The sequence below is a fragment of the Mustela nigripes genome, chromosome 7 (assembly GCF_022355385.1).
Source record: "Mustela nigripes isolate SB6536 chromosome 7, MUSNIG.SB6536, whole genome shotgun sequence".
In the NCBI taxonomy this organism is placed as follows: Eukaryota; Metazoa; Chordata; class Mammalia; order Carnivora; family Mustelidae; genus Mustela; species Mustela nigripes.
The window spans coordinates 120,434,078-120,459,812 of record NC_081563.1 but is presented as its reverse complement, the minus strand read 5'-3'; the positions used below and the strand labels follow the sequence as shown (position 1 = coordinate 120,459,812).

The window sequence follows — 25,735 nt, the reverse complement described above, 5'->3', positions numbered from 1 at the left end:
TCTTTTGGGCACCAATCCCAATCAAGGTGTAATAGGCTGGTTCAAATGTCTACTAGGATAAATTGTAACTCAATTGGTCACCTAGCATCACTGTGGACTTTCCTGTGTGTGTTACAATCTCATTGGCCACCTGTGCATGGCCAGACCCAACCGCATGGCCTTTGCCCTTAAAAGCTAGTCTGTGAAACAGAGAAGGGTCGCCCTCTCTTGTAAGAGGTGCAGCCCCAAACATTCGGTTAGATTCTTGATGCTTAGCGTGAAATAAAGCTTTGCTTGACCTTCGCTTTATATCAGTCTCGCTCCTTTAATCACGGACCCATTATAGGGGCACAACAGTAACAAAGTACAAAAATTACAAAGTACAAAAATTTAGAAAATACGATCTCTATTTTTACAAATCACTTGTCTGGTTCATCTGATTACTTTCAAATTTCCTCTGTGGAAATTGAGAGGAAACTGAGATTCTCATCAAGCAATTTCCATTGCACTGCTCTGCAGAGCCATCTGATGAGCAGGACTCCAGCCCCACGCCACAGGGCAGATGCTCAGCGACGAACACTGATAACTACGGACGCTAATTAGTTCAACAGTAGCAACTAGGTCAAAGAATGTGCAAGTTAAATCCACCAACACATGAACATGAAAAAGTTCTAACCTGTGAAAATAGTATTTGTCAATTCTATACTTTATCAATTTATACCACCCTGTCCCTGTTTTTCATTCTTTTAGAGGCAGGTTTCTATATTTTGACAGCTATGCGGATTGACATACAAGAAAGGACAGCCTCGAGTCCTGGTTCTATCACCAACAGACACATACATCAGGCAAGTCATTCAACCTCCTGGGCCCTCAAGCTCTTCATCTGTAGAACCAAGGGCTCAACCTTCTTTCTGAGGTCCCATCTGGGCCATGGTTCAGGGACTCTCTGAGAGAGCTCCACACCTCCCCCCAGACCAAACTCCCACAAGCCAAGGTGATTTCATACACTTTCTGCCCTGGTATCACAGGGCCCCTGTCAGCGGTGATGCTGCATGTTTTTAATTCCGCCCCCAGAGAATCTCCTTCCCGGTTCGAAGTAGAAAAAGCAGTGTGAGCACTTCACCTTGATTCTCGTGGCCAGCGGGTCGGTGCAGTCGTCAAAGCGGATGCAGTAGCCCACCTCGTGGCCCAGCACCGCACCCCTTTCCTCAGCTACTCTCCCGGCAACCTTTGAGAAGAAAGATCATGCTAAAAATAGAGACACAGAAATTACTGCACAGGGCGCATACTATGGAAAATCTAGTATTTTTTAAATAAGTATGTGAACACAGCGGAGAATGAGAAGAAAAGGGGCAGGTCATTAGAGAACAAGCATGATTTATTTACTCTGTGTCTCACTCCTCCTTCTACAACCAACCTGGGGTAGTTTATAATTAAGTGTCATATAACAATAAGCAACATGAATGGAAATCACACAAAGATGGTACAGATCAGGACCCCAAAAAGGCAGATAAAAGCCAAGGAGAAAATTTTAAAACACAGATATGCTAAAATTATTTCAGGTGAGCCACAAATTCAGCACAACATTTCCTGGCAGTCGAAGCAAAAAGTGGAAGAAAGGACAAGACTCACCACAGTAAAGCTTTTTTAGCATACCAGCTGGGGAAAAATTCCCACATCTTTGTGCGTCGAAATAAAGCACCTTCCAGGGGCGCCTGGGTGGCTCAGTGGGTTAAAGCCTCTGCCTATGGCTCAGGTCATGATCCCAGGGTCCTGGGATCCAGCCCCTCATTGGGTTCTCTGTTCAGCAGGGAGCCTGCTTCCTCCCCTCTCTCTCTCTCTGCCTGCCTCTCTGCCTACTTGTGATCTCTGTCAGTCAAATAAATAAAATCTTTAAAAAATAAAAAAATAAAGCACCTTCCACTGGACCATGAAGGTGGAGAACAGGAATGATCAAATTCAACACTGGCACAAGGTCATCTTCTATTTGGAGGCAAAATAACGTTTCACCTGAGCCAGATAACCTAAAACAATTGCAACAGTGCCCCAGCTACACAAAGCACTGAAAGGGGAAATAAAATGAAACCAATGAAAAGGGGCAGAAAAGAGGATGAGAAGGTAAATGAAGGGTCCAAGTTAACATAATGAAGTAAAAGCAGAAACCAAAATACATAATAATATATTACAAAGACCACAAACTACAGATATATACATGACAAATAAAAGGTGAACAGAGGAAAGAGAAAACAAAACCCAAAAGCATGGTCTACTACAACCCTAGAAGGCTATTCAAAGGTCATCAACTTATTAACACAAAATATTTGAACGATGAATAAATCAAAGTGGAAGAGCAATAAAAAGAAACTAAAGAGTTGAACATTCATGATATAAACTTAATCCCCCCCCCCCCTTCCACAGGTGAGGCCACCTCTCCATGGACTCTGAGTCCTGAGTCTGAAACGGGGGCTGGCACAGGAGGTGTCTTGAGGCACTTTCCACTACTGCCCTGGTGTGACAGCCCCAGGGTCAGGAGCCCAAGACTTTCCTGCACTCAGCTTTCTAGGCATTATCTGGCCATTGGTGTTTAAGAAACTGAAGAACAGATGAAGATTAGAAGGGGCTCTGCCTAATGACTTGGAATTACAGATCTAGTAGGCCAAAAGAGAATCAATCATTCCGCAGCTGGTCCACACCACACAGTCTTTGAAACCACCTTATGAAATCAGAAATCCATCCTAAATTATTGCTCTACCTCTGACGGTTCTACTTCCTGCCAACCAGGATTTCACTGCAAAAATTTTGTTATTGTTTCAATTCCAACTCCACAGATTATACTATAAATCTCAGAAAATGGTACAGATAGAAAATGCGTACGCAGAGCTATGAGGAGCTCATGGGAAAAAAGGCTTGTAACAATGAGTATAAATGGACCAACCCTCTCCATAAAAATATGATCATTTTATGAGTCTAGAAGGTAAAAGCCAAACATATTTTTTCTTACAATTACAATTCACTGTTTGTATACATTTGCTATAAAATATATTTTATTTTAAAACTCTTTTATTCTTTCATGTATTATTGCACCACAGGACATTTGAAAGGTCATATTCTATTGGCTTTCTAACAGATTTTTACCTCTACTATTTAAGTTTTACTCCCATAACTTCTTCAATTGAACTGGACCAACTTCCTCAGTTGGACTGGATAAATAGTATCTATTTGAAAGAGACAAATAAATACAGAGAAAGGAAGGTGAAGAGAAAAAGAGAAGCCACTCACTGAGCACTTCTGCCTGCAGGTTCTAAGTTTTCACAAACTGTATCTCACTAAATATGCACGCAACTCATGAGGCGGCAAGAGACCCTCGTTGGTACAAAGAAAGAAACTGAAATAAGGAAGGTTGAGAGCTTGTCCTGAGTCACAGGTCAAGGCAGGGCCTGGTCTGGAAGACAAACCCCAACTCTCTGAGCCCAGCGAACTTGCTCGCTAGTAGGTGTCTCTCATGGAGATCACGCAGTGGCTCATGCCATCTGTTCTTGGGCTCTGAGACTGTTTTCAGAGTTTAGGCTGCACACAAAGTACTCTCTGAGATATAGCATTTCAAACTTGAGAGCTCTATTAATACTCCACTGTTAATGTATACACTCTGCTCTTTCCAGAGAAGGCACGGCGTTTCATGGAAATTATCCACAGTAACATTTGGAGCTAAATGCAAAGTGATTAAGAGCTAAGATTCCCAACTACAAAAAGAAAAAACTGCTCTAATTCCTAAGCAACTGAGTCATCTTTCTGTGATATAAAAGGTTAAGTCTAAGCACTATAGTGTAGTTTCCCAACTGTTCTCTCTGTATTTACTTACACACACAAGACTCAGAAAATGCCTATCAGTGATTTCTACCTTGAAGACAATGAGAAAGTGAACTCTGGGGGAAAGGGTTACATAATAATGAAAACTCAGTACTGAGCAAAAGTAACTCAAGGCAAAGAATTAACTTCGTGTCCGGGTAAGGATGACAAAATAAAGGCATCCCCCATCTCCTCTGAGAGCTCATTTAAAACAAGAAATAAAAAATATCAGCAACCAAACCCTACATCTTCGATGAAAGGAGGAAACAGCCAGACACAAGCCCACACAAACTAGGCAGCACGGCTGCCAAATACTGTGAGGTCTGACTCTAGAAGCGAGGCTCCGGCCTGCGCCCAAGCCCAGCATACTACTGGCTCGCTCTTAACATAGGTGTCACCACCCCAAGAGGCAGGGCGGACAACACTCACTTTAGGAAGACAAGAAGCAGCAGCGTGTTCAGGCCCAGAAGACACAGGAAATGTTTCCGCAGAGAACCATTCTGATAGCAAACAATCACCAGGGAGTGAGATTTAACAGAGAGGCAGGCAGTCAGGCAGCAAGTAATCACATCCTAAATCAGAAAGCCCACAGAATTTTCTCGTTAGCCATTACAGACCTCTGCAGTCACTAAGGAGAGCACCTCCAGATCCTCATCCTGCCCTGGCAAAAGAGGCGAAGGGATTCGGTGGGAGGCCATGCACTAACCAGACCAGCACAACCTCACGACTCTGCAGCCATCTGTGGTCCAACTCAAAGATGAGTTATCATCATCAGAGTCCTAAAGCCGGTCCACTGCAGTAAAGCCGACCAAGAAGGAAAGAGACAGGAACAGAAGCAAAACTGCAGTTTAAACATAAACTTTAAAAGTATTTTCCAAAGAAAGAAGTAGAAATCAGCTAAAGGAATCCGGTTTCGAAGAAATCATAAGCTTGAGCTAAAAACAGTGTAAGGCAGAAAGACAAAGTCAAAGGAGGGTCAAGGAGAAACAAGGTCTGAAATGCACAGGTCAGAAGCCAGTCTGCAGAGGTCCCCCAAACCTGCCAGCTCAGGCATGACGGACACCTGAGAGACTTTTCTCAAATTTGAGAATAATCCCCAAATTTATACAATGCTACAAAAAACTGTTAGAAAGATGAAGAAACTTTCCCACAGCGGCAATAATAAAAAGCAAATCTGAATCGACTATGCTAGGGAAACACTAAAATACTGCTCTACTCCCTCCATAAGAGAACAACAGAAAATCATTCTCATGTGAAGACATGACCCAGGGGAATGCGGCCAACAACTGCAGGAAAAAAAAGATTTACAGAAATGTGCCAGGGAGGGGGTGCCTGGGAGACTCGGTAGGTTTAGGTTCAGGTCATTTTGGGGTCGTGAGATCAAGCCCCGCACTGGGCTGTGCACTGAGCATTAAGCCTGTTTAAGATTCTCTGTGTGTACCCCTGCACACACATTCTCTCTTTAAAAAAAAAAAAAAGACAATGTATCAGGCAGTTAATAAAAATGTTCCATTATTTTTCTGGATTTTTTTTTAATGTTTGTAATATTATCAGCTTTTAAAATCTGTAACATATCACGATTATCTCCTTCCATTCTAGATATTCACTTCCCTTTTAAAGAAAAAAAAAAGGGGACGCCTGGGTGGCTCAGTTGGTTAAGCAGCTGCCTTCGGCTCAGGTCATGATCCCAGCATCCTGGGATCGAGTCCCACATTGGGCTCCTTGCTCGACAGGGAGTCTGCTTCTCCCTCTGCCTCTGCCTGCCATTCTGTCTGCCTGTGTTCACGCTCTCTCTCTCTCTCTGACAAATAAATTAAAAAAAAAAAAAATTTGAAGAGGTGATTATGAGACCCAAGAAGAGAGATAAAGGAACCAAAACAGAATACATTTGACTAAAAACAATCATGGATATTGTGGACAGGTTTAGAGACATCTTACAAAAGAAACTGGAAAAGAACAGATGATTCCAGAGATGGTGATAAACACTCAAAACAGACAAAGGAGATCTAATACACACTCAATTGATGCCCTTAGAAAAAAGAATATATATGCCAAGACAGAATAGAAGAAAACCTGAGATTTGAACCTGAAGACTCAAAGTTCTTCAGTATTAAGAAAAAATGAAACCAAACAATCAACATCGAGATATGTCCTGGCACAAAAACAAGCTTACAAGCATCCAGGCAGGAAAAAGTGAGCCAGGAAGGAAGGAGGGGAAAAGCCCGCTGAAACTCAAACTTCTGCACAGCGATCCTCTTGTCAAAAGGCAGTGAGTAACATCTGCACAGTTCCCAGGGAAAGAGAGGGTGAAGCAAGAGTTTCATAACAAAGACCACAACCAAACATTCTCAGGCATGTACAACTCAGCCAATCAAGAAACAAGTCAAAATGAGCCATTCAAGGTCAGCAAAACCATGGCAAAGAATTAGTGATGAACATTGGCTCTCTTTAAACTAGAAATAAAGCTAATCAGCTGTGGGAGTTATGATTACAGAAAAGAACATGTATTTATACCCTTGAAATCAAAGTCACAGCGCAGCATCTATAACAAACAGGGGAGAAAATACAGAAAGAATAAGTGGGCTTCTGCTCTTTGGTAAGGAAACTACCCGTAACAGTTTCAAAACGAAGTAACAGTAAAGCTTTCTATAATCTCGTTTCTTAGTTTTCAAACTTCCACAGGTTCTCGTGTGGTGAACAAATATTTCTCCAAAGTTCAGTAACCACACCTATTTCACTTTGGTTTCCCCTTTTGTGAAATTCAACAAAAGCAAACGTGGAGCTGCCATCCACTTTTTAGAATACTTCTATCCATCCAACGCTACCAGTCACCTTCGTGTGAATGGAAGCGCAAAGCTCAGAATGACGTCCACAGATGTTCCCAAGGTTTTCACTGGGTGGTGACATTTTTATTTATTTTAATTATTTTTTGTTTTGACTTCCCCTGTACTTTATTACTACTTAAAAATTTGTAATGTACAGGTATCAATTTACAAAAATAAGCAGCTTGTAGTTCTTTTTCAACCGAAGAATTAAACACTCAAGAGCCACCCCATATTCATTTTGAGGCTTTGAGGAAACAAGAAAAAAAGAAGTTACTGAAACAGAAGACGCAAATGGAGTTTTTGCAACATGGAAAGAAACTCACTGTAACGGCAGCCACTCTTCGAGGCTGGGTCACTCCCACCACTCGTCCTTCGGCGGTCCAGCCCGCTTCTGCAAGGTACTGCAAATAAAACCACATGTAAGTACGCATCCGACACCACTTCTCCAGAAACAATTTCTCCCAAAATAACCCTATTGTATTAAAATCACGGAGAAAGTTAGTAACAGATGGTTCTTATCCTGGTAGACATTTTGGAAATTATTTTGCAAATGAGGGATCAGAGGCTTGGCAATCTTAAGTAACTTGCTTACACTCACACCAGAGGTGATAATCAGAAGAACCTAGGCCCAAGTTCAACATTCTGCCTCCCCAGTCCTTCAAATTTCCAAGTACCAGAGCTGCCTGAAGGAATAAACTTCTATCCATGGGCCACACAGAACAGTGCTAACTCTATAGAACAAAGAATTTTAAAGTATGCACAGAGACACCTCAATGTAAATATCAACCATACAAAACACTTTAGTCAGATTAAATAAAAATAACTGGGGGTGCCTGGGTAGCACAGTCATTAAGCATCTGGCTTTGGCTCAGGTCATGATCCCAGGGTCCTGGGATCAAGCCCCACATTGGGATCCTTGCTCGGCAGGAAGCCTGCTTCTCCCTCACCTACTCCTCCTGTTTGTGTTCCCTCTCTAGCTGTGTTTTCTCTGTCAAATAAATAAATAAAATCTTTAAAAAATAAATTAATTATATAAAATAACTAGATTTTGTACATGTGTATATACGCCATTATATCCATACACATAAAATTCAATGGTATGTATTTATCTGATTTATGTATTTATGTATGTATGTATGTATGTATTTATATATGTATTTATTTACTATATATATTCATTTGTTATATACTCATTTGATTGTATACATTTTTAAACTCCAAAGTGGGTAACAGCTGTTATCAGTTACACATTTTTATAATGTCTAAATTGTTTCAAAATGACTATTTATTTTACAGTAGGACAAAAATTTAAAATCCTATTACATGTCTCTGCTCACTTGTTCAAAAGAAGGGAGGAAACGAAAGAGAATGGTTGTCGACGGAGGATTGGGAAGGAAGGAGGAGGACTGGAAACAGGGCCGCAGGGAAGGAAGAGGGAACGACGATGCTCTGAGTCGCGGTTTCTGGGGAGCTCTGACTCCGACCCAGGCATGTTCCACGTGCTCTTCAAGTGTCCAAGACGTAACCAAAACCAATCAAGATGTACATGAAGGGAAACCAGGAGGAAATCCACTAACAAATGGCCCTTCCTGTAGTACAAATGAATTACAGGATCACCCCAAAGCGGGTGGAGAAGACACAACCTAAGTAACTGGAGAACACCGTCTGGCCTGCATGGTGTAAAGCCAAAGACAGAGAACTGTGATCTAGTTAGTAAATGTGGGTAAATAACCAAATGGGGGTATGGGTTAGTAATTCTAGAACTACTTTATGTTTACATTAGAATTCAACAAATAATTAACATATTGAAAATAATGAGGAATGAGTTTCTCACTGTAGGTGAAATTTACAAACAAGGAAAGGCTAAAATGAGCCCCATGGCATTGGATTACCATCAGAAGTATTAGCATAAATTCATGGTTTTTAATACATATACAGATTGATACAGATATACAGATGTTTTCATGTAAGGGGATTAGCAGTCCCATCTATATTTCCTAAATCAGCCCACTGAGACTTACAGCAATGACACCTCAGAGCAATGAGCACCCTACCTCCCAATTCTTGATTTCTAAACACCATTCTCCAATAAAGGAGCCAGGGCTCCCTGGAGAAGTGTTCGATCCCAGGGCTAGTGCAGGGAAAATAGAAGACAAGCCTGAAATGCCCTGTAGTACTAGAAACTAAGGAAAGGTTCAAAAAAAAAAGGACAGAGGCTTTAGGAAAGAACGTAGGGTCTAACTAAAGGAGCTCCTAATGATCACAGTAACAAACTAAAAAAGACAGTATTGGATTTTAGGCCACAGAACCAAATATATCTCTATGAATCCACACTGATATACAGAAACAACTGAACAGATAAATGAGGAAGAAAGGACAGTTCTTCCTTAGAGAAGATTCCATTAAATGAAGGAAAAGGGGAAAGAGAAAAGCATCAAGCAAATGCCTGAGTAAGTGCTCAGACAAGATCCATTGAGGGATGCTAAAATTAGGAGGCAAAAGCTTGAAGGAAAGGGGAGTCTGAAATATCTCCCCCCAAGATATTTACCAACTACCAAAAGGCAAGACAGTAACTTAAGACGCAAAACCTGGCACCTGAACCAAGGTTAACCTTGGCCAGTGATCAGTCATCAGTATCTCAAACCCCATAATACAATGCAGTGAGGACACACCGTTTCTATGGTATTCTTTCCCCAAATGCACTACCTCATTCTAACCATGAGAAAACATCATACAAATCCAAACTGAGAGGTGTTCTATCACATAAAGGCCCAGCACGCTTCAGAACTGCCAAGGTCCTAAAGGATGAGGAGGACAGACTGTAGAAACTGTCCCAACCTAGAGAAGATGGGGAGACACAGCAACTCACTGCAAAGTGAGGTCCTGGACCTTGGAGCTAGAAAAGGACACCAGTGAGAACACTAAAGAGATGCCTAAGATCTGTAGCCCAGTGGCTGCGCTGTACCCATGGCGATGCCTGCTTTTGGTTACCGCACCAGGGGAAGTGGTGGGAGAGGTTTAAGGGAATTCTGTGCTATTTTTGCAACTGTTTTGTCAGTCCAAAATTAGCTAGAAATAATAGTTTTTTTAAAATGACTGTAAGGAACAACATGTTTTAGATAATGTAGGTTTTTGCTATAAAAACTGTAAAGTTTCCCTCTCTTGTATTAAATGCATAAGCAAAACACTACCAACCACACCAATCAACACAAAGACAAAAACAAAACTACGAGAAATAACAACTAAGATTCACGGACTATGTTATTAGGTGTCAGACACTGTGCAGAGCACCTTGCCTGCATAAGCCCGTTTCAACCTCACAACACACCTATGAGGAAGGTAATGGCATCATCAACAATTTAGAGAGAAGCAAACAAAGAGATCCTATAACTTGTCCAAGGACCTGGGTAAAAATCTAAGAGCTGGGATTTAAGCTCAGCAAATCACGGCCATGCCACATAACCAGGACACGATTCTACCATCCGAAATAAAACACACATACTTGTAGTCAATCTCTTAGTAACAGTGGTAAGCAAGAGAAAAGTAATTTCCATAATAATAAACAACCTGCCCATGAAGCCATTCTCCTCCATACACCTGTGATTCAGACCACTGCATGCTTATGACTGCTGACAGATGAAAATTTAAAGATGCTGCAAAAGCAGGAAAAGTGTTGCTATCAAAAGGAAGTGGATGTCACGCTGAATTCCATCTTCGCTCTTTTTAAGGGTCACCAAATCTGGTGTTCTCATTAAGGAGCGGGATAAGGAAGCACTCCATCAAAAACAGCGCTAACAAAAAGTGTAGCAAAGAACTTGTTTTCATCGTCCATTGTTTTGACAGAGCTCTGGGGGAAAAAAAAAAATCATCTAGGTTCCACAAATAGTTTGTGAAATTTCAAACGGGTGCTTGGTGCTTTAGCATGTGGTACTTTTCCAAGGAAAGACATTATATAAATCCAGCAAGACGGTGTGTTGAGAAAAACCTGCTCCACATTCTCGCTGTGACCTTCAGCTCCTCAGCCTGTCCAATTTTCCTAGGCCGTAACTCAAATTAGCGTCCCCAGGAGTTGCGGTGGTCTCAGGGAAGAAGAACTGCGTGGTGCAGGGAAGAGGGATGGTCCTTCCACAACGAGGGGAGGCAGGTATCCAGACCGATAATATGATCAACTATCACACAAGGACCCATTCATCAATTTCACCAGCAAAGTTTCGGAGAGTCACTCCTCATCGTTTATTCTTTGTGCTTTTTGAATTCTGCAACCATGGGAATGTATTCAAGAAACACAGTGCTTGCAAGAAAACACAGTTCCTTAAAAGCAATTAATTAATTAATTGCCCTCTGATCCAGCAACTCCCTAATTACTATATTTATTCTGTAAGTATACCCACACATGTGCTAAATTACATGCAAACTGACTCACTGTATCACTGTGGTAACACAAAGCTGGAAACAACCTAAATGCCTCAGCTAGGAATTGGTAAAATAAATTATGTGCGATCTACACAAATGAAAAATGATACATTAAGGGGGGAAAAAAAAACAAGGTACCTTAAAGCACGCACAGATGTTACCTATTTGTGTTTTAAAAGAGTGGATACACACACACACAGTTCTCTGTAAATGCAGTAAGAAAATCTCTGAGAAACTAATGACATCAGTTCTATCTGCATACAGGAAATGAGCATCAGAGGGCAGGGCAGAGGAGAGATCTTCTTATGTCCTTCCACATCTCTTAAATTGCAAACCATGTGAACCTATTAAATAATTCTCCAGAATTAAAAAAAAAAAAAAAAGTTTCCTTTGTTCTCCACAATGCCCAGGCCAGATCCTCAGATCCTGCTCTTCCGCCTCCAGGCCACTCTTTCCCTGGACTCACCCCTCAGCAGGGCCTCTCTGTTGCCCGGCAGCTAAGCCTTGCTGGGAGAAATGACCAGATCCTTGTGCTGTACTGTATGGCGGATCCAAATACCTCCCACCCCCACACCCGAGGCAAGATTACACGTACCGCCACCTGACCACTACCTGGCCATGAAACCTGCCTTGTCCAATGAAACTTGAGCAGAAGTGCCATTTCCAGTCACAAGTTCTAAAACCTAAGCCATCTCTTGATCCTGCCATGTACCCCAAGACTCCCAGGCCCCATCTTGGGTCATCTCCCATCCTGGATCATCAACCCAAGAAGACCACAGAGTAGGACGAAGAAATAAACCTTTATGAGATAATACAGCTTCTTTTGCCTAGAGGCCACCATGTGCTGTTGTCCTTTCTCTACTGCTGTCTGTTCCCTTTCACTTACCTGGCCCTAGCTCCCCATGGAGATCACCCAGGGACCTTTTAAGAAATACCTGGGGCGCCCGGGTGGTTCAGTGGGTTAAGCCTCTGCCTTCGGCTCAGGTCATGATCCCAGGGTCCTGGGATCAAGCCCCGCATTGGGCTCTCTGCTCAGCAGAGAGCCTGCTTCCCTTCCTCTCTCTCTGCCTGCCTCTCTGCCTACTTGTGATCTCTCTCTCTGTCAAATAAATAAATAAAAATCTTAAAAAAATAAAAAATCCTAAGAATAATGTAATGACAACTTTAAAAAAAAAAAAAAATACCTATGTCTGGGCCACAGCCTAAATCCATTATTGATTTGGGCAAAAGAAGCTGTATTATCTCTTCTGTAAGATGAAAAACAGAACTAATCTGTGGGGTTAGAAGCCAGAATGAGAGATATCCTTGTGTGTTCCCCAGGAAGCAGGAAGAGAGGGCAGGAGACCAGAAAGGGACACAGAGGACTTCTGAGGCTCTGGTAATGTTCTCTTCTGCTTCTTGATCTGGGTGCTGGTTACACGTGTGTATTCACTTGTGAAAGTGTATCAAGCTGTACAATTATGATCTAAGTACTTTGTGATATAAGGTTCATAGTTCTATAAAAATCTACATTAAAAAGGGAAGGACAGCCTGCAGTGACTCTCATCCTTGACCACTGACGTATCATTCTTCACCCTCCAAGCCACGGCTGTAAAACACACTTTGACCTCACCTTGTCTCTCCACTCTTGCTGAGTCCCAAACACTTCTCACACCCCAGTGTCTCTGCCACAATATTTCCTGGATAAGAACGTCTTCTTGGCCAGCTCCCGATGGTCAAAGTCTACTTCAAATGCCATTTCTTTTACAAAGCCTTTCCTGATCCTTCTGTCCACTTCTGTCCACACTAGACAGTGGCTTGCCTCGTAACAAGGGCTCCTTCCAGAGCACCATGAAATTCTTTGGTAGTCTATTTTTATTTACAACTAGAGCAGTATTGACTCATTTCACCCTCCTCTTCAACTGTAACTGGTTGAGGACAAAAACCAGGCATTATACCTCTTTGAGTCCCCACTGTTCTTTCAGAGTATGGCTATTCAATCATTATTTTGGAATTATAATAAATCAAAGACAACTGTTACTTCTATGGTCATCGATCACAAGAGCCAAAAGCTGAATAAAAAGTATCTAGTTGGGTTGAATATATTCTGACAGAAGATCTTTAAAAAGCAAATTATAGTAAAGAGAGTTCTCAAATTATAAACCCCTTCCATCCAGGGCGCCTGGGTGGCTCAGTGGGTTAAAGCCTCTGCCTTCGGCTCGGGTCATGATCCCAGCGACCTGGGATCGAGCCCCACGTTGGGCTCCCTGCTCAGTGAGGAGCCTGCTTTCCCCCCTCTCTCTCTCTGCCTCCCTCTCCACCTAGCTGTGATCTCTGTCAAAAAAAAAAAAAAGAAAAAGAAAAGAAAAAAAACCCTTCCATCCAAATTTAAGTGCAAAGACACATATGAGCATATACTCACTTGTGGGATCTGTGTGCTTTTCCCACATCCCGTCTCTCCAACAATCACCACTGTCTGATAGTTTTCTACCAAGTATAATATATGATTCCTAAGCTGAAAAATAGAAACATACATTGTAAAGAGCCATACATTTTCTTAAAAGACCTAAACAAAGATATTTAAACATTATAAATTTCAAATGAGTTGTTTGAGCTGTTTGCCAAAGGAAAGTAAATCTTAAAAAGAACTATCAAAATAGATTCCCAGTTTGCAGTGCTGGTGACCATATAAGCTGAAACAAGTGCAACTGAGAGCAGTAACTTAACAAAGTATGCAATGCAGATACCCTTTGACTCAAGATTTTTCACTTACAAGAAGTTATACTACACATACTAACACTACATATGAACGAAGAGGTATATATACAAGCATACTCACTGAAGTGTTTTTTGTAATAGCCAAAAATTCAGTCTAAATGTTCATCAACAGGGTTAAATTAGTTATGAAACACTCCAACAATGGAATATCCTTGGGTGCTAAAAAGAACAAATGTCTACTAGAAACAAAATGAGGGTTGCTGGAGGGGAGGGGTGTAGGCGGATGGGGTAACTGGGTGATGGACATTAAGGAGGGCATGTGATGTAAGGAGCACTGGGTGTTATATAAGACTGATGAATCACTGAACTCTACCTCTGAAACTAGTAATATACCATATGTTAATTAACTGAATTAAAAAAAAAAAAAAGAGGGGCGCCTGGGTGGCTTAGTGGATTAAGCCTCTGCCTTCAGCTCAGGTCATGATCTCAGGGTCCTAGGATCAAGCCCTACATTGGGCTCTCCACTCAGCAGGGAGCCTGCTCCCCCCACCCCCGCCACCTGCCTCTCTGCCTACTTGTGATCTCTGTCTGTCAAATAAATAAATAAAAATCTTTAAAAATAAATAAAAATAAATAAATTTTTAAAAAGAACAAATGTTTATTTGCACTGATAAGGAATGGCCAACAAGATATGTTAAGGGAGCAACTCAAGGTGCAAAACAGTATAAATAATACTCTACTATTTTTGTTTTTAAAGAAAGGATACATACATGCTATGTACAAGCTATCCTGGCAGGAAATAATACCAAACAAAAAACTGGTCATTGTGTCACCTCCAGCAGCAGAAGAGGGTGGCCAGGGAGCAAGGGTGTGACGGAGAGCTTTACATTTCCTACAAGTTATACATTACCTAGTTACAAATTCTTCCACTTATTAACTGAGGGGGAAAAAAAGACAAAAAGAATATGCTTTCACCTCTACCTCTAAATCCAAGCTCGTGATAAAGCTACACCTGTATTTCAACTGAGCCTTTCTTTACCCATTCACTGTGAGCAGAAAACAGAAGAGATGATTCCAACATCCTATCTACTTAACCTCTGAGTGTGTTTTTGTACCCACGTGTGCTGAGAGACACACCTGACAGCCTGGAAATTCATGAAGGTATTCCGTAAATACCTGGTCTGGAATGCCGAGAACCCTGCCGAGACCCCCACCCTTACTGCTCGGCCCATCTGACTGGGCCCCGACGACGCAGTTGCACCGGGAGAGTGAACACGCTGCCTAACTGCCTCACGAAAGTACTGGCTGCTTGGGGTTTTTTAATTTGGCATTATTTGAGGTCCAAATATCTAGCTCTCACATTTTAGTGTGAAATCGTCTTACGATATTTGTTAAAAATGAAGATTCCTAGCCCTACTCCGAGGGTTTCTGACTCAGCAGGAGTAGGGTGGAGCCCAGGAATCTGCATTTCTCAAGCATACACAGCAGATCCTGTTACAGGTGGTTTCTCTTGATTAGTCTAAACGTTTTTTTTGTCAGTTGCCTGGACTTGGGGATTGCTTTCATTTTGGGTAGGGGAAGGCGAAAGGTTTGGGATCTTGGCAGGTACTCTGTGAATGGTAGATCCAACCAGTGGGTGGGCAGATGGATAGATGGATGGATGGTGGACGGTCAAGGAAAACTTGGAAGACAATCTGAATACAAAAAGAAACAGACAAGGCATTCCAGGAAAGGGAAATAACATAAGAAAAAGGAAAAAGATGGAAACAAGCAAACTATACAAACTCTATTCCAGGGGCATTATCAAGAGCCCACAAAAGGCTCGAGGTGTGGTTGGGAAATGAGTTACAAGACAGGTAGTCCCGGCTTCCCTAGCAGAGCTAGAGTCTGGACCTTCCCTGGGCTGTCAGTGCCTTACTGGATGAGACCGAGCTGGAGAAAACTGAAGGCCGTAACTCACACTTCACATACTAGATAAGATGGGCTGCACATGGAGAAGGTCCAAGTTGGTGTGACATTCGAGAGAGACATGACCAGATTTCCAGTCTGGAGACTGCAAAAATGACAGCAGCACCCACGGGCGAAAGGAGAGAAATGCACAAGGGCTGGTGCGGAGGAGGGGACAGAGCTTCAGGGAGGGGGCGTGTAAGGGAGTGAGAGGACCACCTCGCATAGCAGTGATCGGGCCCCAGCAAGACCACCACCCTATAGAAGGCGGTTGAGAAGGCTGCCTTGTATGGCAGCAGGGAAAAGGGAGTAACTTTAAATTTATTGCCCCTTATAGTTTCAATTTCTGTTTTTAAAGCTACTTTTAGTTTTAATGGGGGAGGGGTTGGTGAATGGGTCCCTTTTACCCTTTTCATCTTCTAGATTTATCTTTAACATCTCATGAGAACCTAACTATGCTTAACTTCTGTTTTGCTTTTTACCAATAACCCGTAAAATTTTAATTTCCATTAATATGTTAAACCTTGATTACTTTTTCATTTGTTTTATTTATAGTTTCTTGTAAGTTCAGTTGGAGGATGAAGAACACTCAAGAAAAGGCCCAAATTAAATTCTTGGTAAACAATAATTATCTGTGTACTTGAACACTCACAATATGTCAGCGACCTTGCTAAATGCTCTGTGTGGATTATCTCATCTGGGCCTCATAATGATCCTGTGGGGGAGGGGTTATTAGTCCCATATTACAGATACCAACACAGAAGCTCAGATGGTGTTTTGTGCTGTGAGAACAGCACAAAAACAAGGAAGCTTGGGCTTGAGCTCTAAAGTCTAGCTCCAGAATCCTGATACCACCACAGATCAAACTGCATCCCTCAACAGTGAGGCAGCAACAGTGAACCTATAATCTTATCTCCTGAGGGGCAAGCTGGTTTACCTTCACATATATTGAATACAGTTAATCAACTGAGAGAGAAACCCAGAAAGGTCAGTGAGTGACTAAAATGTTCGGAACCACATAAAACTCTTATCTAGGTGACTTGGCTAAGTTAAGAAGGATTCTGTTTCAAATCAATTTGGAGAAAGCCCATATTAAGAGAAGAGGAATGATTAACACCGTCTAGACAAAGGGACACCCTTAGTGTGAGAACTTAGGAGCTTTCCCCCAGCACTGTACAGAAGAAGAAGACAGCGAGCCACGGGTGCTGGTGGCCACACCTACTGGTGTCATTCCAGGGGCATCACGTGAGGCTTCAAGAGCGCATCACCCTTCCTCGGGGGCTATTACGAAGAAAACATTCTTCAGCTCTATCTAAATGGCCCTTGTTCTACGGCTCCCTTGCTGATTACAGTCTGGCTTCCCATGTGGTCTTGGCAACAGGAAGAAAGCGAGCCCATGGACCACGTGTGTCTGCACTGGAGAACTATGGCTATAAACAAACGTATTCTGAATTCTAGCTTATGCTTTGGTCTCTTACAAAATGAACATACGTCCATTTTGTGAGACCAATAAAATCAAGGGCCGGATGTGCACAGAGTATATAATACCACCCAAATCCTGTCACTGTGTCAGTGGGAGGTAACTTCTTCCACAGAAACCTCCTCATATATCCAGTGAGTCCTTTTTAAAGAAATTCGCCTTTAAAAAGAAAGCTAACAGGGCGCCTGGGTGGCTCAGTGGGTTAAGCCGCCTTCAGCTCAGGTCATGATCTCAGGGTCCTGGGATCGAGTCCCACATCGGGCTCTCTGCTCGGCGGGGAGCCTGCTTCCTCCTCTCTCTCTGCCTGCCTCTCTGCCTACTTGTGATCTCTGTCTGTCAAATAAATAAATAAAATCTTTAAAAAAAAAAAAAAAAGAAAGAAAGCTAACATTGGCCACAGGCTAGTAATCTGTTGAAGCTGGAGGCACAGCAGTTCATCGTTCTGTTTTCTCTACTCTTCTATATGGCTGAATTTGTCCATACTGAAATCAAAGAAGGGGGAAAAGAATGGCGTTCCATCTCTTCGAGTTTTTCATTTTGTAACAATATCTAACAACAAAAAAAAAAAATTTAAGGACTTTCAAGGTTTATATGGTTAAGTAACACACACGTATTCTGAGCTTCATCCTCTCAGATAAGGGCAGCTCCGAGCTCACTGTGTCCTACAGAATCGCTAAGAGGGAGAGGACATGATTCACTGTGGTACCAAGTCTGCGGTCACCACACACTGCTTCGGGCCAACCGACTGCGCATGCTTATTCAGTGTACCTTGAACACGGGCAGCTTCTGCCTCTGCTGCTCGATAGAAAGGGCAGCGTAGGGATTGTAGACGACGGTTGTTGCAGAGTTTTCAGCTAGACTCTGTCTCTCCTCAGAGATGCTGACACCTGGTCCCTCGGTACCTGTAAGAGAAATGCTTTTTTCAGATTCTCTGATGCAACCAATGCACAGAAAAATGTGCAGACGTTACAAATTCAAAGGCAAAGATACAACACAAGCAATGCATTTGACCTCAAACTACTAGAAGATACTCAACTTTAACTTCAGGAGAGCATCTAGGAAAGACTGAGAGAATACAAAAATCTTCCCTAAAAAGCTTCACCGAAGCATCAAGAACCGAGAGGAGAGTCCCACTGGGCTCCAACTTGGCCACACATAACTGTATTCCAGAAGACAATGTTTTCCGGTCACTACCAATTACTACTCATACAAGCGACAGAATCCCAGTGGGAACTGGCTGAGGCGCAGGGAGAGGGCCGCTGCTGCAGGGGCGGGTGGCAAGGACGAGGGACAACAGGAACCAGGCACGCAAATGCTGCCGGGGCTTGCTCCTTCTCTCATCTTAGCGCCTCTCCACCAGCTCCTTTCGATCCCTCAACTTGGCTTCTTGGGTCGGAGCTGGAACCAAGGCCACTCAGGCTCATAATTCCGGGCCATCCACTCACTCACTCCACAAGGACTGAAGTGCAGGAGATACCACAGGGAACACTCCCGATGCTAGGCCCTACCCTTAAGCAGCTTATTTGCTTCTTTTACTCCTCCTCCCAGAACACAGCTTCGTCAGGAGGTGGTAACACATGCTAAAGAGAAAGTAAAAGACTCAGCGAGGTAAGGCTGGGAGTCCCTGGTGTGTGGGGTCTGGAAGCCGGGGGAGGGTCCTCTTCCCCCAGCGCAGGTCCAATACCCAGCCTGATCCAACCAACCATGGCCAGTGGTGTGGGATGCAGGAGACAGCCGCCCCCCCTTTTTTTTCATTTATTTATTTTCAGCGTAACAGTATTCATTATTTTTGCACCACACCCAGTGCACCATGCAATCCATGCCCTCTATAATACCCACCACCTGGTACCCTGACCTCCCCGCCACTTCAAACCCCTCAGATGGTTTTTCAGAGTCCATAGTCTCTCATAATTCACCTCCCCTTCCAATTTACCCCAAACCCCTTCTCTCTAACTCCCCATGTCCTCCATGCTTTTTGTTATGCTCCACAAATAAGTGAAACCATATGATAATTGACTCTCTCTGCTTGACTTATTTTACTCAGCATAATCTCTTCCAGTCCCATCCATGTTGCTACAAAAGTTGGGTATTCGTCCTTTCTGATGGAGGCATAATATTCCATAGTGTCTATGGACCACATCTTCCTTATCCATTCGTCCATTGAAGGGTATCTTGGTTCTTTTCACAGTTTGGCGACCGTGGCCATTGCTGCTATAAACATTGGGGTACAGATGGCCCTTCTTTTCACTACATCTGTATCTTTGGGGTAAATACCCAGGAGTGCAATGGCAGGGTCATAGGGAAGTTCTATTTTTAATTTCTTGAGGAATTTCCACACTGTTCTCCAAAGAAGCAGCCCCCATTTGAACCACAGACCTGGAGTGGTTGGGTGTGAAGTACCATTCCAAGAAACCAATGCCGAGCAGATTAAATGACAGCTTTCCACGATGGCTGCTTGGTAAGAACAATGACAAATTGGTGCTCAGGATGGTGAAAAATGGCCATATCCCATCATATAAAACTCTTATAGGTACCATGGATTTTAGCCTTTGAAGGAAAATGCCTTAAGAGGAACATGGGTTCAATTTTTATGGTTAGTTTCCAGAACTTTTCGTGCCGATTTGTGTGTGTACCCCTTGGACAGAACTCAGAGTAGTAAGTGACACAGGGTTTGGAATTCAACGCGACACAGGAAGCTATTTTCAAAGGCTAGAGTTTTGAGCACTGGGGTGGAATGCCTCTGTGAATCATAAAAACCCTGCCTGGAAGATCAAACATGGGGGCACTATAGGGGTGATTATCCAAAACCATCATCTCCCAGGACTTCTGAACTCAGAGTCTGATGCCATGTGAAAGCACCTTTGTCCCAGTAACTTATTTTGACATTTTTTTGCAGGTCCCAAATCCCCTCAAGAATCTAATAAAGGCTATGGACTCCCTCTCCTGAAAAATACACCTGAATGTAATGTATCGGGATAGAAAATGCTCATGGTCCATAAACCCCCTAGAGCTAAGTTTAGAGTCACTGTCACAGATCTCTAATCCCTTCTTCATTTATTTCTAGGAACACAGTTGTGTTCCAGAGGTCCAAGATTGCCAAAAATCGTGTAAGTGGGGCACAGCCGTATTGTTTTTGCCAAAACGCTGACCTTCCTTTCAACAAGATAAAAGATAGAACAGGACCTGGAACAAAGCCTGTGTTCAAAGAGGCAGGTTTCCCTTCTTCCCTTATTATCGCCACATCTAAATAACTTCTTATAACCCTTCCCCAAGAAAACTACTGCAAAGAATACCTCATCCTCATCCACTGCTTTTGTCGCAAATTCCCTCCTTTTTAAAACACGTTTTAAACCTTTCCAGGCTGTCTTAAAGCCATGTTAGCATCACTCCTGCAAGGACTCTTCCTTGCTCCCACACCAGGGTTTAAATGACCCAAGGGTCTTCTTCACTACCCCTCCCCGGCTCTCCCCTACAGCTAAGTCCTCCTCAGTACATTCTTTTTTTTTTTTTTTTTTTTTAATTTATTTATTTGACAGACAGATCACAAGTGGGCCAAGAGGCAGGCAGAGACAGAGAGAGGGGGAAGCAGGCTCCTGAGCAGAGAGCCTGATGCGGGGCTCAATCCCAGAACCCTGGGATCATGACCTGAGCTGAAGGCAGGGGCTTTAACCCACTGAGCCACCCAGGCGCCCCCTCCTCAGTATATTCTGTCATGACATGTTTTACAAGAGCTACTGTCAATCAATAAGGAGTGTGTCTCCTCCTCACAAAAGACTTCATTCAGCCAAGTGAGGACTGCCTCCCCTCTATGTACATCCCACAGTCCATTCTGATTACCTATGGCTGCCTTTCCCTCAGGAGCATTCTCTATACTTAAGGGAGTAACAAGTTCGTAATCCTGCAAAGCACAAATGCCTTCATTTCTCCATCTACAAAACAAGGCTGGAAACAGCAGCCCCCAACCACCCCCACAGAGCATTCCCTCACCTTTCAATTTTTTCAATTCAGTTTTTCAATTTGAGTGATGCCCCATTAGTGGGTTATGGAATGAATGCAGAGGGGTCACAAATAGCACTTTTTTAAAAATAATGAACTAGAAACAGAACAGCGTTATCTCTTGCTTTACCCCAAAATATATCCTATCACTCAACACCATCTCGCTACTCAATTACTTTGGTTTTTTGGACATTCCTGAGGCATGCACACATCCCACTTTGCCTTGGTCATGCTGCACCCTTTGCCCAGAGCTCCATACTCCTACCTTTCCAAGGAACAAACCTTATTTGTGTTTCACTGTTCACCTCAAAAATATCACTATCTTTATGAAGTATTTCTTATCCACACATTGAATCTTTCCCTCTCTTCTATGCCTCTGTGTAATTAAAATAGTTACCATGTACCTAGTACTAAGAGCTTTACATGCATTCTCATTTAATCCTCAAAACAATCCTTTGGGTAGGTGCTGTTATGCCCAATTTACAGATAAGGTCACTGAGACTGCGCACTTAAGTGAGTTTGCCAAGTCAGCAGGGTTAGCAAGTGGCAGTCAAGGATAGCTTTACAGTCTGACTCATAGAACTTATCTCCCTTACCACCACTTCTTTCTGCCTCACTTTAATACCTCTTCTAAAGGATATCTAACTTCACATCATAACTTGAGAGAGAGAATAAATCTTGAGAGCAGAGCAGCGGTCTGGTCATCTGTATTTGCCTCCTGATCACTCAGTTAGGCGTTCAGTACGTATACCCTCAACAAAGGAACTAAAAAACGCAACAGAACTCTTCCAGCAATCCCACGCTCTTTAGCCAAAACAGTATTCTGTTCTGATTTGCGACAATTCATTTACGCCTTTATTATACTTAATGTTTTGGCCCGTTATTAAAGGCTTGAGTAAGTAAAATAGAAGGTATCTCATCACCTAATGCAATCTTAGTTCTGGCTGAAAATAAAATTCAGGACAGATAACTGGCTAATGATTTGAAATGCTGAATACAACTGTCACTAAGGGACAAACTACAGATTTTTTTTTTAAGATTTTGTTTATTTATTTGACAGACAGATATCACAAGTAGGCAGAAAGGCAGGCAGAGAGAGAGGAGGAAGGCTCCCTACTGAGCAGAGAGCCCGACGCGGGGCTCGATCCCAGGACCCTGAGATCCGTGACCTGAGCCGAAGGCAGAGGCTTAAACCACTGAGCCACCCAGGCGCCCCCAAACTACAGATTTTTAAAAAGAATTAACATCCCTTGCTTGGTCTTATCTCCCACATCACATATATGCATGGTTAGCATCTCAGGGCACCACTCTAAAATACCCTTTAAAAGCTTTCCCTGTATTACCTTCTCCATCTCATTTCATTTTTGCTGCAATATACTTTGCACACCCACACCTGCAGAGGGGCAAGTGGTGGAAAAAGGCAAGCTGGTTAACTGATAAAAAAAACTTCTTCTGTTTTTCACAAGAAACTGATGGAAGGAGGAAGGCATCTAGCAGGATCTGGCAAGTACACAGTCAATAAAATCCTGATGAATAAGGAAACGAAAACGCATCAGGCAAAGCATTTTGTGACTCACGTTCCTGTTTGCCTGAGAGAGGGAAAGTGGGTGACAGCCAATACAAAGGAGGGCGGTCACTTTCTGGTAGGCACTCAAGATGGGCAAGGATTACCCTAAAACAAAATAAGGCACTTTCCCTTTTCTATGAACACTTACTCTGGGTCAGACAAGGCACCGTGCTCGTCAGTCAAGCCCACAGGATAGTTATTACTCCACCCATTTCACAGGAGGAGGCTAGGACTCAGAAAAATTAAGTGACTTGCCCAAAGAACTCTGCTACTCCAGGGCACAGCCGAGAAGTCGAACCCAGGTAACCCAACTCCACACTTGAGCTCCTAAGCCCTCAGCAGCACGGCTCGCCCGGCCACAGCGCAGCCCCGGGCGGTAACAGGACACGCGTGGGCGGGCGTTCCAGCGCTTCCCCAGCGTTGGGCAAGACAGGCATCACGCGTGGGGAAAACGAGGCCCGGGGAAGCTGAGACTCTAACAAGGTCACACAGAGAGTTTCTGCCCAGGCTGGGGGCGGACGCCCGAATCTGTCGGGACCACGGTGGGCGCCCGAGCCGCAGAGCCTACCAGCTCTGAGGCGGCGGTGGCCAGCCCGCCGAGGTCAGGCCTGCGAGCAGGTCCGTAGGCTCCAGGACGCCGGCTGCGGGGCCAAGATCAAAGTCAGGCCGCCGCATCTGCCCAGCGTTTCTCCAAGGGCCTTACCCGGTCGCCAGAACTTCACCGGTCCCACGGGCGCAGCCATGCTGGGGTGAAAGGTCACGAGGTTGACTCCACCCCTCCGTTGCGCGTGAGCCCCCGGAGGGGCTGGGGGGCGTGGCCCGCGGGGAGCCTAGGCCCCTGCGGTTCCGGCGGAGTTACGGCCACGCCCCCGTGCTCTCCACCGCCCCCCCATCACGTGACCTACGGCAGGTTTCCAGGAGCGCTCCGGCCCGGCCCGCTGACCCACGTGACGGGCCCCGCCATATTGGGGAAAAGGGAGCGGTTCTCTGACTTTTTTAGTGTGGTGTGTGAGGGTTCGAGGTGGTCTTTCCAGCAGCATGGCCCGGGCAGGTTGGCGGCCACGCGGAGATGATGCATCCCAAATGAACTGCTAAATACTGATTATGTTACAAGCTGCACCAGCTTGACCGTTTCTCTTTCAGTCCTCTCCATATTAAGAGCAGCTGCCTCCAATAAATAATTGTTGGGAGCCCACTGTATGCCCGGGTGCTGCAGTTTCGGCCCCTAGTGCAGCGTCTGTCCAAGGTGGGGGGGACGTTGGACAGTAAATGAATAAATGCTCAAGAAACAGTAGTATTTATTATCACCGGTGAATAAAACAATGGTAAGTGGTATGGAAATCGGGGAGGGGGGTTGGAATAAGAGTCTAAGAAATGGGTAGATCAGTTAGGCTAGGGCACTAACCCAGTGTTTCCTCCAGTCTGACTGCTTTTAGGATTCCAAGTTGCTTGTTAAAAATATAGATTCTAAGCCTGGATCCAATTCTGAGTCAGAATCTCCAGGGGTGTGGCCTGGGAGCCTGCATTTTAGGAAGCTGCTCAGATGGTTCTTCCAATCAAGGAGCTAGAGAAAATTCCACTAATCCCAAAAAGAGGAAATGTTTTATGGGTAGGCCCCTAACTGGAAGGGAGAGGCTTCAGAATTTACGCGTTTTTAGAGCTGTGACGAAAATTCTGCATTCGTTGTAAGAAATGGCATACCCTGGAAAGATCAAGAGCCTTGAAGACAAGTAGAGGTGATTGGGAATCCTGACTTTGCCATTTCGTCAGGCCTAGCTGTCATCTAATCTTAGTTGTAAAATGAGGTCTTCAAAGGTTCTGTTAAATGAGGTAACATGTTAAAACACCTAACAGTGTAAGACATAAGCATTCAGTCAATGTTAACTCTCCTTAACTTAAGTAGGGCAAATCCACCAGGGGGGAAAAATCAAATTTACAGGGATGCATTCATTTTCCAAATATCCCCTTTAGTTCCATAATAATAAATATAGGGCTCAATACATGATAACCTCTCTGCCAAGAAATCTTCACTCATCTTTAAAATATCTTCATATGGGCCGGCTCTAAGTGTACTCTAAATTCACTGGCTTAAGCATCCCCCCTCTGTACACAAACTCAGAGCCTGTTTGCTCATTTTTGTGGTACCATTTAGTTGAACTATAGTTAATCTGCCTCCGCTATTAACATGGGGAGCTTCTTAAGGACAAATTCACTCAGAGCCCGATACTAAGTACCTGTTGAATAATGTACAGGAAAACACCATGCTTTCTACTTAGTTTTAATTCTGCATGGCACTGATCCTTCCTTGTTTTATCTTATTTTCACTAACAGCTGAAGTACAGAAAATGGGGTTTATACATGAATACAAGGGAAAATGAAATAAATGCCACTTTTTATAATTTCTATATTTTATAAATTACTCTGATTTACGTGAAGAAGTCTTCCTGTTTACAGAGAGATGGTACACTGGCCATGCTCAAATTACTGGATCATAAACTTAAAGTCAGAGGAGACTTCAGTCAACCTCTAGCCTAAATTCCTTGTTTTATGGGAGAAAAAAAACTTTGGTTCATGGAGATTAAAAGGACTTGGTCACACTCAATGAGCTAATGTTAGTATCAGAACTGAAACTAGAATACAGGCTTTCTAATTCCCAAGCCAATGGTTTTCACCCACATAAGCCATTTAAAATCATCAGAGCTTATTTAGCTCTCCTAGACAAGAATTAGTTCATCCGCCTCAGAAAGTTCTCAAAGCCTGACTGTCCCTAATGGGTCATTTTGCTTTCACATTCTTTTATTAGAGAAAACACCTAAGTGATAATCTGGATGCTGATGGTGTGGTTTTATTGTCACAAACTAGGAGTGGTCTTAATAGACTTGTCTTATCCTTCCTAATTAACTATTTTTGGAAAGACTGGCCTTAAATAGCTACTCTAAAATTAAAACGTGTTTCTTGAGATGGCAAGCATAATTTATTTACTTC

At 43.3% G+C, this 25,735-nt stretch overlaps 1 protein-coding gene across 1 annotated transcript in view; it reads right to left on the bottom strand.

The window, feature by feature from the left end:
• The window catches only part of DHX35 (DEAH-box helicase 35), a 66,048-nt gene extending 42,479 nt beyond the window's left edge, over positions 1–23,569 (bottom strand). Inside the window, exons 1-5 of the mRNA XM_059406998.1 lie at positions 23,454–23,569; positions 17,956–18,089; positions 13,465–13,557; positions 6,974–7,051; positions 1,103–1,207 (exon numbers count right to left, since the gene is read on the bottom strand). Of these exons, the coding sequence (XP_059262981.1) occupies positions 1,103–1,207; positions 6,974–7,051; positions 13,465–13,557; positions 17,956–18,089; positions 23,454–23,493 (450 nt within the window). The 5' untranslated portion in view covers positions 23,494–23,569. The remainder of the gene's footprint in view (positions 1–1,102; positions 1,208–6,973; positions 7,052–13,464; positions 13,558–17,955; positions 18,090–23,453) is intronic.
• Positions 23,570–25,735: the final 2,166 nt, after the last annotated feature.